This window comes from Protomyctophum bolini, assembly GCF_963924005.1.
Source record: "Protomyctophum bolini genome assembly, chromosome: 22".
Taxonomy (NCBI): Eukaryota; Metazoa; Chordata; class Actinopteri; order Myctophiformes; family Myctophidae; genus Protomyctophum; species Protomyctophum bolini.
The window spans coordinates 9,975,755-9,989,388 of record NC_137883.1 but is presented as its reverse complement, the minus strand read 5'-3'; the positions used below and the strand labels follow the sequence as shown (position 1 = coordinate 9,989,388).

General features: G+C 42.4%; 1 protein-coding gene across 1 annotated transcript in view; it reads right to left on the bottom strand.

Moving 5' to 3' along the window:
- The window catches only part of LOC308310227 (matrix metalloproteinase-17-like), a 113,612-nt gene extending 107,947 nt beyond the window's left edge, over positions 1-5,665 (bottom strand). Inside the window, exons 1-2 of the mRNA XM_080756445.1 lie at positions 5,285-5,665; positions 5,104-5,254 (exon numbers count right to left, since the gene is read on the bottom strand). Of these exons, the coding sequence (XP_080612571.1) occupies positions 5,104-5,250 (147 nt within the window). The 5' untranslated portion in view covers positions 5,251-5,254; positions 5,285-5,665. The remainder of the gene's footprint in view (positions 1-5,103; positions 5,255-5,284) is intronic.
- Positions 5,666-13,634: the final 7,969 nt, after the last annotated feature.

The following is a 13,634-nucleotide window of genomic DNA, read 5'->3' as shown; positions in this document are numbered from 1 at the left end:
TAGCGTTTCCATAGTATTATCCGTGATTATTGACTGTTCCTGTCATTTGTAAAGCACTTTGTAACCTTGTTTATTATTATTATTATTAGTAGTATTAGTTAATTGTCTCTCTCAGTATCTTTATATTTCTTACAAGCTGCTGTCCTGTCCCACTGGACACGTTACTGAAATAATCTCTTTGCCCTAAATCTGAGCCCCCACAATGCAATGGTGAGGGACAGAAGGTCACAGCACTTGATAGAAGTAGGACAGGAGTATTCTAGGCTTACAGCCTGGGAGTGTGAGCACAGTGACATGGAGACGCTATCATCCAGCACTAGCCTGGGAGTGTGAGCACAGTGACGGTATCATCCAGCACTGGGAGTGTGAGCACAGTGACATGGAGACGGTATCATCCAGCACTTTACAATGTCTGGATATTACAATCTTGCATAATTCACCATGCACACTCACACAGAGCTGATGAGGACAATTAAGGGAAATATGATTCCTCTCCTCTCTCTCTCTCTGCAGATGCAAATTATCCCCTTGGTTCATTTGTTCTCGATCCCAGGAGAAACACTATTGATTATGTTTGTCAGTTGACTAGATGCAGTGGTGGCGGGAATGTCCCACGGGCCCTGATGCGAGATAGACAGCCCAGGCCCACCTCCCGCGCGGTGAACGCCGACCGGGGCCGTACCACTTGGACTAAAAACCTCAATGTGACTCAGCTGCAGCATACCTGAGGCAATGAATATACATACAGTAGGCTCACAGGTTGCATATCGAAAGAAACATATCGACATATAGCTCAATAGTCATTACAAACGGAGCTAGTAAGTTGAGGCTGCAGTGATGCACAGGCCGGGGCCACGGGTTGTCCCACGGGGCGGGCGGACGGGCCAAGGTTTTCAGCACAATTATCGTGCCGCGGGCGGGGCGGATAGAGAGTTTACAGTTTACTACGGTAGGAGCGGCCGCCGGGCCCTCTCCCCCCGCAGGCCCCAATGCGACTGCATCTACTGCTTCTACTATATGTCCGCCAGTGAATAGATGGAGATATGCCGTTCTTTTCTGTTCGGCGTGGGCTTTCTTTCCCTTACCGTCTTTTGTTCAGGCTGATGCACAGCATACTCTATATTTTCCCTTGGCTGTCAATAAATCCAGCTTTCTCTTTGATTCCCCCCTCATTCGCAGGGGGCTGTAGGCATAATTAGAAGATCCGGGAATGGCCGGTGAAGGAAAGCTTACTATCTGGATCTCAGGGAGAGTGCCAGGTGGGTGCATGAGATTAAGCTGAGTGAATGTGACACTGCTAATTTGAGGGAGGAAGAGAGAGAAAAAGGAACGAGCTCGAGAGAGAGAGAGAGAGAGAGAGAGAGAGAGAGAGAGAGAGAGAGAGAGAGAGAGAGAGAATCACTAATGATGAGAGAGTAGGCCTAGTGGTGGTGGAGAGACCATCAGTAATTTAACCACTTAAACTATACTTTGTTGTGTAAGACTAATAGTTGACCATAGAAGCACACAATCACACATTTTGGAAAATGCCTATAATGACCTGCCCCAAAAATAGAGACACCAGGGTTAATGTATTAAGTATCAGTGGGAGGGAGAAGGAATACGAGAAAAGCACGGTGGAAGTGAGAAGGGTGAAATTCACTTCTCTTCTCCTCTGCAGATGGGGCCAGATGGTGGTCTCATTAAAGAAATTACGCAGCAAAATGAGAGTCTGTTCTTTAAGACAGATACAGGATGTCAGGGTGTGGCGTTTAGTGTACCGCTAAACCTCAGGGGGGATTTTAATGGTACACAGTTCACACTAAGACAACGTGAACTGTGTAACGGTTATCGTGTATGTGTGCGCGTGCGTACGCACACACGCACGCACACACACACACACACACACACACCGCACCTGGTGCTTTGTAGGAGCATTGGTGACATTGGCTGCGGTTACATGAGGGCTTTTTCATTCAGAATGAAAACTTCAGAATGAATTAATTCAGAAGTAATGTTTTTTGCTGCGTGTTTACATGGGAAAGGTTATTCCGAATGAGTGTTTACATGGACAATACTTTTAAATCCCATTATTTCATTCCACATCAGGTTTGGGGCTGGGAAGACTTCTGATTGGATAGGGGGCGGGCGGATATGTTTACGTCCAGTGGTGGAAAGTACTAAATTTACTTTAGTACTAAAGTACAATTTTGAGGTATTTCTACTTTACTTTCCAATTTTTTTACTTTTACTACACTACATTTCAGTAAAACAAAATAATAATAATAGAAAAACACTTTTATGCCGTATTACTTTATATTTGATTTATCCTGTAGCCTATGAGAGGTTTCGAATATAATTTATTAATATAATTAATCGCAAAACAAGAGCATAATATAGCCATACCAATTACATGGAAACAAGCATGCACAGAAAGACCAGAATGAACTTTAATCCGAATGAGTGTTTACATGAGTCCACATTGTTTCAATAGGATTTAAAAATGGAATAAACCGGTCACATCAGATCTAAGTTTAAATCAGATTGACCATTTTCATTCAGATTTAAGTTTTTGTAGGTGTTTACATGAGAACTTTTAATAGGATTTAACTTTTATTCTGAATGAAAAGGGGATTTAACTGTCCATGTAAACGTAGCCAGTGTCAGTTGATAGATACAGTAGGTCAATATGCCACATGTGCTTCTCCTTCAGATCTTGCTGAAATGTATATTGGTTATTGGCATCGATATTGTAAGGGGGCCCCCAAATATTCTTTATGATACTGCTAGGAGCTTAAATGATGCTATGTTACTTTCATTGATGCAAGCCAGAGCCCAATCGAGTGATTATCGATTGACATGATATAACAAGACCACTGACCTGGCCCGGGCCGGCCTAGCGGTCCAGTCCAGGTACCTAGGCTGCTAATCCTGACAGCGTGCCATAGGTTCGACCTTTGCTGCATGTCACTCCCCATTTCCTGTCAGCTTACTGTACCCTACCAAATAAATGCAGAAAAAGCTTCCCCCCCCCCCCTAAAAAAAGAAAAAAGCTGACCTCTTTGGTTTGAACTACCTTACTGCCTCCTTACAAAGACAAACAATACAAAGCAATCATTATACCACCAGCTGCCCAGCCTCTGTAGTTTTTTTTATACCCCCATCCAGCTGGGATGACACTGCAACTACACCACTGTGCCTTTATTAATTTAAATCAAATGCTATTTGATGGTGAAATATATTCTTTCCTCACTTGCTGTGCATTTGCGACTGTGCGTGCATGAGTGCGTGTGTGCACGGGTGTGTGCGTGTGCGTGATAAAGTCGGTAAACAACCAAGTGTCCTTTTCTGGATGAATGGAAACTAATTTGGATGTTACATCAACGGTGCACCAGGGAGCCTGGGATTTCTGTACAAACAGAGAAAAGCCCCCAGGAGTAAAACGACTTGATGAGCAGAAATCATAGCACAGATTATATTGTAACTCTTAAGATCCGTTCCCCTCAAATGCTGAAATTGCATATGCTCTGACTGTAATTTGATGGAAAGCCTCTGCACTTGTGGTTAAGTGGGTGGCTTAGTGTGTGTGTGTGTGTGTGTGTGTGTGTGTGTGTGTGTGTGTGTGTGTGTGTGTGTGTGTGTGTGTGTGTGTGTGTGTGTGTGTTAGTGTGTGTGTGTGTGTCAGAAGACTTCACAATTTATCAGTAATGCATTAGACTACTATTAAACAGTGCATTGGTGTGGTCTGTATCTTTCTACATTTACAGATAAAATGTAGAAAGGTCATTTGATCCTCTGCCTGTAAACCTTAAGTTTGGTCAAAGGCCAGCTGACTATAATAGCACTGGTTGCAAATTGTAATGGCACAAATTTACGAATTTCCTGCCAATGCCAAGTGACAGTCTAACAATACAACCTCCTCCTGGCAATACAATGGATGCCGTGTTAAAATGGGAAAGAGAAGAGCAATGCAAATAGTAATAAAGCATAGATTAAAGAACATAGGCCTACAAAATGATCCTTAATTGTCACAGAAGCTACAAGGGACAATAGGCTACAGACACAATTTGGGATGAACATCATTCGCCATGGTTTTTATAGTAGCAAGCTGCTCCGGCTATATATATATATATATATATATATATATATATATATATATATATATATACTTATTTTTGGTCAATTGCATATTGGAATTCTTAAAAAGGTATTGCTTTATCACTCTCCATTTCCCCGGGCAGCAACAACAAATACATCTTCCATGGAGTCGTTTCAAAGCCCTTTCTTGCATTATTACCGTGCGCAATATGGATAAAAATGTCCATGGAAGTTTGGAACAGGAATGTCACTCGTATTGATTTGATTCTATCAATTTTGGCAGGATTTTCAATATTATACCGGTAGGTATGCCTAGATATTGGTAGCACTAGCCCCCCTAGGATTCATTCGGAAATTGACTTCCACATTAACAAGCTCAAGTTCCACATACCTTCTGTTCTACCAACCAACTGTCAGGTATTCTTAGATCTGTTTTAGTCATTTACTACATACATAGCCTACGCTATAGCTCAAAATAGCCATTGTTTGAACTTGGCATCAGATATCATAATTTATGCACTTATGCTCAGCTATACACTACTATTTCTATCCAGGAATGATTTGCGCTCTGGTGAGAAAGCCCTCTGCATGACAGTAGTTTACTATCGCGTAGCTTTGTGTCCCGTCCGTCTCCTAAGGGGCTCTACATGTGACATTGTGACATGTCAGTAGACTGTGTCTGTAGGTCTACTCTGTAGGGCAGACTGGGCAGTGTAGGCTATACGCTGCCAATAAGAAACAGTAACACGGCGCATTTATTCCATTTTGGCTAATTCAATTCCTCACATTCTGATTCTAGAGTAGAAGCCTATTATTGACAGTTGACACGCTCTTTCATCTGTTGTAACGTCTACCCAAAAAAAGAAAGAAACGTAGCTCAGCGAAACCGCCGCGCTGCTGCGGGGTTGTTTGGGGTTCAATTCAATCAATGCCAATGGCCAATTGGCCACACGTGTGTGTGTGTGTGTGTGTGTGTGTGTGTGTGTGTGTGTGTGTGTGTGTGTGGTAGGAAAAGACAAAACTTACCACCCCCATGTCCAGCTGTTCCGTCGTGAGAGACGGTGCTGCTCTTGCCAGAGAAACAAAACAAAACACGGACAACAGCAGCATCTCCGGGTGAATAATCCACACGCGCCGCGCACTCCTCCACTTCTGGAAAATCAGAGGAATCATGCCCATAGAGTATATATACTCTAAGATCATGCCCCACCGCGGGCTACTCCTGGAGGGCTAGGAGACCGGTCCGGGTCCAACCCTCGCCTTCTCGGGAACCAGTCCAGATTCTTCTCATTTGCAGGGGAAATCACCGGTAAAAAGAAAAGAAGAAGCAGAAAAAACCCTATACTTCACTGTTGCGCGTAAACGCACGAAACACATCACATCCGATGCCAGATTTAGAGAGAATTTAGCCAATGCTCAAACATAACGGCGATATTCTGGAAGCCCAGACGGTGCATATACACAACTTGAGCTTGCCCATTATCAATCTCTTTAAATATGTCCCGTAGTAACAACAATCCGAGCTTTGGTGTATCTTCTAAGTTCTGTCCCACATGGGTAAATGTGCGTTCTGCTACAGCTGACTCTAACAACAGTAGCTGCAGAGAGTAGAATGTGGGGGGAAACTTCTCTTGTAGCTGAGACTGGAGGAGGAGGAGGGATTCAGCACAGCAGTGGTTTCTTAATTCATGACGCGCTTCATACGCAGTTTCACACATCAAATATATGGGTTATAAGTATAATGGGCCGCTGGGTTAGGGCCAATGACCCCGTCGCAATTAAATATGCCATTCTTGCTCCATTATGGGCTATCAGAAAATGTCTTAGTTTATTTAATATTAGATTGCCTGGGACGGGGGTGAGGAATCTGCACGTTAAGGCAGATTCATAATGTTATAGGCCTATTTTCCACTCTACTGCTGCACATAAGGTTTAGGGCGTATATGTTTAATCATCTACCTACAGGGGAACATATGCTAACAATTTATTAAAAGGTAATTTTTGTAGCCATTGACAATTAATTGGCCAGTGCAGTGTTTCACAACAGCCATATTGGCTTGAAAAATGAAAAATTAAAAGTGTACACGTACAGACAGTACACACACACACACAGGTGTTACCAAAGATACAATTTAAAATTAATTTAGTGTGCAGAGCCTGTCCAGTGATCCAACATGCACAAGAATAGAAGCCTGCCAGGCTCACTTTCACCTGGAACCTTAATTTGTAGCATTGGTAACACCTGTTTACTCTACTATTGTATGCTGGTTGGCTGAAAAAGGTCTATTGTTTTCAATAAGAAATGCCTTGGCAGTGGCACACAAATTGCTTCCAAAAAGCTCACTTATTATAGAGTGAGACGGGAGTCTAACCACATCTCCCATATGGTTTCCAACTGAAAGGGGGGTTACTAACTGAAACAATACTTGCAAAACTAACTAAACAAAATAAAACAAAATGTTGTGAGGTCACTATATTGATTGCATTCACGTACGGTACACATGCATTCATTATGAACTTCTACTAATCATTATGAAAAGGAACAACAAATATGCTATACTGTAACTAATAAAAATAACCAGTGTGAAGTGAGGGGACAAGACAAACCAGACAAACCCACATTTGTAAGCAGGCTACTCTCAGAGTGACAATTGGATGAATGAACACTGAGGATTTTGCTGTGTAGACTCAGGCAGATTTTATGAGGCATTTCTAATGTTACCTGCCATTTATTATATAGTGCCAAAGTTTCCAAGTAATGCACATTGCCCACATTTACATACACATGCAGACACATGCACACGCACACACACACACACACACACACACACACACACACACACACACACACACACACACACACACAGCAGACGGCAGACTGCTGTGCGAGCGCTGGCGCATTGGCATTGGGGGGTCAGATCAACATGGAGTTAATAGTGCTGTCGCCTCACAGCTAGAAGGTCCTGGGTTCGATTCCCGCTCGGGACGCTGTGGGTGCTGGCGGCGTGTTTCCTCCTTCAGTGTCCACCCGAGGCCGGGTTGGCGAAAGGGCCTTTCTGTGTGGAGTTTGCATGTTCTCCCCGTGTCCCCTAGGGTAGGTACCCTCACAAAAAACATGCAGTAATCCTGGTCTCTAAACTGCCTCCCCCTGGCCAGCCGGGGACGCCTGATGGAGGCGAAAGGAACTGGTTGGAATAACGTGTTCCTTCCATGCGCTACGTCCAACCAGGGAAACTCCCCCCTGTCAGGTGTAAAGGAGCAACTTTCTCCCCAGGTTGGCGGAGGGTGTGTAGAGCCCAGGATCACATTAGATAATTGACACAGGGGAGAAAAAAGGGTTACAAAAAAAACATGGAATTAATTCTGTACTGGCCATATAAGGAGCATGTCTTGAGTGTACAGGGTTTGATGAGGTCAGATCAATATATGGAATGTCAGAACAGATGAGTTCCATACAGTATATGGCCGGGCCTTAATTTTCGGGCGTGTTGAGAACTCTAGTTTTTGCCGGCTGCCAGGCTACACTAATAACTTTGGGGCAGGCCCGTCTAGAGTTTGAAATTTGAATGGTCAGGTATAAGTCAAAAGGAAAAGGGAGACATTGAAGAGGAAGGATGGATGGGGAAGGATCAACATAATGGAATGTCAGAAAAGGTTCTGACATACATCCATACAGTATGGAGATCTAAGGGTTTGAGGTTTGAGGTCAGATGTAGAGTTGCTGGCCAATATTGATGACGCCTAGTCTAACTGCGACAGCAGGTCGCATTTACTATGACATCAGGGTCTCCACATCTCCATCCCCGATGAAGTCACATGATGTCACGAGACATGGGCACCATATATGGTGCCAGAGCAACACACGCAAAATGCACGATTCCAGTTAACTGCGACCTTCGGTCGCTATAACCTTCATCATGGCCACTTATTCATATATATTTATTATATCATCACAACCTGACCCTATTTGGCTATTCGAAAATAGTTGATCTACAAGCTCAACCCATCGTGACCTTAATAATCTGCTATTTTCAAAATGTTTAGGAAAATCTTGAATCATTATTGAAACATTTGAACAAATAAATTGGGTTCTCTGCAACAAAAATCTTTTCAGACGGTGGCCGGGGTCCGCTGCCATACCAATGCTGGGGTCCCTGGCCGCGAGAATGTTTGAGAACCTGGGCTAAACAATGGAGAAGAAATATTGTATGTATATGTACAGTAAAAGAGGCAGCTAAACGATGGGTTAATAGCTATAGGGACTCCATTCCACATGAAGTTTCTGTTTGAAAACTTTAAACAGATATATTATTATTGTCTCGGCTTAATTAGTCAGCCAGTTCTACGGTACATGCTGTGGCTGTTCTTTTTATTTATTTTTTATTTTTTTGACATTTAAGTCATGAGCTCCCAGAAGGAATGTTCACGGAGTGAACTGACACCTAATTAAATATACATATCAGCAGGTTTTAGCTTCTTGGACTGAAGAAAGAGCACGCGCTTCTGAAATGCAGAGACACTATTTTCTACCCCTCATTACTCTGCAATCTCCACAAAAAGAGAAGAGAAGAGAAGCCATTACAGGAAAGCACACAAACAATTTGCTAAACCGGAGAGATAATTATACAGAATCGAGACAATCTGAATATTAAAGGTGTCTGCACAGTGCACACTGCTGTGTTTTGGGGGTTTTTAGCTGCGTTTTTCCACTGTTTTTCTGAAAAACACATCCAGTCTGCGAGGACGTTTAGGATAAATGCACAAATCACACATAAGGTAACACACAAACACAGTCAGACAAGTCAGATCATGTCAGATAGTATTAGTACTGTCAAATACAATGTCAGATAGATAGTACACACGTACAAACGCAGAGATATAGTTATATTCACAGCACACACTGTTGGGCAGTACAAACACACAGTCATATTGTACAAATACACTGTCAGTAGTAGTAGAGTACAGATATAAGATGTACAAATGAATACACCATCAGTACATGTACACGGTCAAATAAACTGTCACATAGTACAGACATACTGTCAGAACAAATCAACACACTGTCAGATAACACCCGTCACATACTGTATGGTACTACACTGCAAAGTTTAAACACATAGTCAGATAGTACAAAATACACTGTCTGTCTGTACAAATACGCTGTCAGATAATAGTAGTAGAGTACAGATAGATTTAGGGTGGCAATTCTTCCTGGAATGTATACATGCAAAGTTTAACAGAACGCAGCCGCTGCATTCATGATTTGTGTTTTGTGCAAAATGGGCCACTACTGCGCACGCGCAGACTTTGGAAGCTAGTCTTGATCACATGACAACAGAGATAATGACATTATCTGTTCACAGACAGACGGACGGACGGACAGACAGACAGAGGGCGTGAGCACACCTTTGGTGCACAAAACACGGTGTCCAGGCGTCTCTTCCGGGTTTTTAAACAGCTGGTGCATAGAAATGACGATCGCTCGCAGCTGCAAGTTGACGTGACGTGTCGTAAAAAAGAAAACGGAAACGCTTTGCCGACGCTGCAAGTTGAAGCTACTGTATGCACGAGCGTCATTTCCATCCACCAAAAACAGGAAGAGACGCTCTTGGGCTCCCAGGCTGTCACCATTTTGCAGGGTTTAGTTCATCTCAAAGGGGATACAGGGGGCCTGGTGACCGGGGGAGATGCCACAACGTAACCCTAACCCTAAAAATCCTAAAATAAAAAAAACACGTACTAGCCAGTACGAGCACAAATGTCCCGTTTATTATGGCTGCATCCATCTTTGTTGTGAAAAATTAATCTCTTGCAATGTACGTCACAGACAGTACACCTATATTTGCATACTGGGCCCTGGTTGGTTATAGCCTGGTTCCAGACGAACCCTTACGCTACCGCGGGTCCGCGAAATACGCCATCAATTGAGCGACACCAGACTCAATCTGCCTGGGGCAATTTACATTAGCGAGGCTAGTACTGTACAGATCACATTTAATTCCTAATCTATCTCATCCCAATCTCATATAAAAGCTCTCACCTCGCACAACCTCTTCTCAAAAGGTTCTGCCAACAAATTAGTCTTTGTCATGTCTCACTTGAACTGCAGGACATCTTGTACTGCTGTTTTGTTCGTTTAGATCGTGACCTTGAAAGAAAGACCAGGCTTTTCCCATGACTCCTTCAGACTCCCTTGAGTCCTTCAAAACCATTCTCAGAGGGCTCCTACGGACAGCTGCAATTCGAAACTGGCCCCCGTAAAATCTGCATTCTGTGAACCTGTCTTGGGACATTGATTATAACTCTATTACCGACACATGACTTTAATATCCAGATCGATATTGTTCATTTAATTGACCAACGTCTAAGCAAAGTAATGACGAAGGTCAATGATTTCAATTATAATCAATAAGGCATTTAGCATGCTCTCATCCAGAGTGACATAGGCTAAAGTGCAAGATCAGAGCATGTGGCAAGAACACCAACAGGTTAAGTGGTCAAGTAAACAGACCTGCTCTAAATTATATTCTCACCAGCATGCATCTATCTAAATAGCGTACATACCATATATACGATTGTGTGCTGCCCGTACCCAGAGCCAGAGTAAGACAGAGTTACGACATTGAGGGGGCAGAAAACTGAGCGCTCGAGCGCTGTTCATGCAGCCTGAACTGGGACAAGCTGGAGTTTGAAATACATTGTTTTCAACGAGGGCGGCGCAAATAAGAGCAATTCTAGGCATGTGTGCAACACACCAACTGTTGTAAAGTATTGCACAGTAACAACTAAAGTCTCTGTAATTATTTATGTTGTACTATTACTAAAAAACTATCTAAAATAAAGGGATTTTAGATCGTTAAAGCTGGGCTGTTGCCTGAGTCCAATGCATTTCTGCCAACTTCCGGTCCATGCAGGACTTGTTGTGCGCTTCGCCATGCTCTTCTATGTAGACATTGGACTGGCCCCATGAAGTGAACGGAGTTGTCATAACTCTGTCTTACTCTATGGCTCTGCCCGTACCCATTAAATAAAGTACCTGAAGGTACCCCGTCCGTGAGTGCTGGAAATTCCTTTGAATGTAACCCAGCACCGATACAATCAGCTGAAATGTCCCAGCTGATAAAGGACTGAAGGCAGAGAGAGAGAGAGAGACAGCAAAGCTGCTCTAAAAAAATAAAATCAAATAAAATGACCATCTTTTCCTCGTCCTTTGAGTCTAAAAGAAGCACACTTTAGGATATTAAAAGAAGAGAATCCAAAAGGTTGGTGATATGTGGGCAACAGATATGGGCCTCTCATATTTTCGTTATCTAAGAATCCTCTTAGATTGGGTGCTCTTAAGGCTGAGCTTGGGTCTTTCTACGGATGTCAAGAGGTAACTTAATTTATTCCCAAGCCTCCACATGCGTCTTGTCCCCCTTTCCATTCACTGTTTGGAACACAAACACAGAATGAGAATAAGAATGAATGCTGTCTGATTCCATTTGAAGTTTATCTGTGAGTCTGAATATACTATGGGGGTAACTGACAAACTATGTGTACTAGTCCTTACCCGTTTGAATATAAAACCAAATTATGTACAGTGTCGGTAATGCAATTTAATATAGACTGACATTAGGCTTTATTGGCATGAGAAAACATAATATGTTTACATTGCCAAAGCAAGCAAGCAACACACACTCAATACCTAACAGGTATCCCATCTGCACGACACACACACGCACTAATACTAATACTAGACTAAAACTAAAACATTTTAGATGACTATAATATGAATAAACCTATAAATCAAAAAGTAATGCATCATAGGAATTTTAAAGGTCCCATGTGGTCAGAATGCTTTTACGTGTTTCTGTTTTGCATTGTTTTCGCACTCAGGTGTTGATTAAATCTTACTTTTTGTTTTCAGTTCATCTGCAACTAGACAGAAAGAAAGGAAAAATCATCTGTTTTACGAGCCATTTGGTATTTCATCCTGTTTTAGATGTCGATGGAGGCTGACCAATCATCTTTGAGCAGAACAAGGTTAATAGAATCATAGTTGTAGCCACGCCACTGGCGCCTGTGCGTGTTGAAACCCAATTCAAGTTGAAGGTGAAATAGCAGCTTCAGTATCTAATGTAGTACAGAGATAGCATAAAATGAGCAGTAAATTAGCCCATGGGACATATATTGTTCCTGGCTGTCAGGCTACCGAAAAGTCCCTGCACTGCCTCCCAAAAGAGAAGGCTGTGATTAATGACGGAGTTGCATGCATTTTGGATAGAAAATCTGGTATTATACAGTGTTGGAGTAGAGTAAAAAAAGGGAAAAAAAGGAAATTGAAAAGGATAGCAACAATCTGAGACCCTGCTGCAAGTACCAGTGGCAGTGTAATTATTTGATTAAGGTTAGGATAAATGTTTTTTGCTAATTATTGCTTTTGGCTGAAGGGGCGCCAGGGAAAGAGAGCTATAGGTTCATTTCAAGTTCATAAATCTTGTTTATGTGACAAGGTGTGTGTGTGTGTGTGTGTGTGTGTGTGTGTGTGTGTGTGTGTGTGTGTGTGTGTGTGTGTACTACTAAGTCTGTTGAAACACCGTCACCGTGCGCACTGGTAAAAAATAAAATTATGCTGACTATGAACAGACAGATATACTCTAGTATAGTGTCAATTCAATATTTACGCTTCACATTATAGATACACTTTTGCAAGGAGAGATAAGGTATTTTATGTGGCTATTACATCCTAATTTAAAATTGCCTAGAGGGTGGCGGACTGACGGTGGATGGTGGACACAAACACATCACACCAAGGACCATGTTGTACAACCCAGCCACACAGGCACGAGGCACACCATTGCTCCGCACCAAACTTGGCACAAACACTGTCCAGTGTTTGTGCCAAACACGGAGTAAAGCAGTGTTACAACACTGTAACATGGCCACATCTTTGTGATCATAGCTCTGATCAATGCATTACAAGTAAAAAAAATCTTCTTTTTTACTGTTTACACATTTCATTGTAATTATGGTGCATGGAAAAAGGCAGAATTAGGCCATGGAGGCAAACTGATGAGTCCAATTAGAGTCTAATATTAGTCAGTCACAGTCAAAAGCTTGGTATTAATATCGTTTTAGTTCTCCAGCTAATTACCTTACCAGTCCACAGCTTCCTACAAGTCCCACAGAGTCCAGACCTTGATGAATCTTTCCCACTATCATGGACTATATTTGGACATACTGTAATAGGGCAGATTTTGTCAAAGCCCTAGTAGTGTTGTTGTTTTAACACAGTACCAGCCTTGTTTGTTTGTATACATTTTACAGATGATCTTTCTGTTTTCCTGTACAACCGGCATGTGAAGGATAGTCCAGTATTTATGGCACCCATATGTCACAAATGCAGACGAGAAAACAAATGAAGAATGCATCTGTTTGTGGAAACATAGCCTGCTTTTTATGACAAAATGTACTCCGTTTTTGCGGATTCGTTTTAAATGTGTGTGCATTGCAATGTGTAAATTGTAATCCCATTAATAATAGTCCTGGGCCAAATGGCTGGCCTGCTGTTTTGT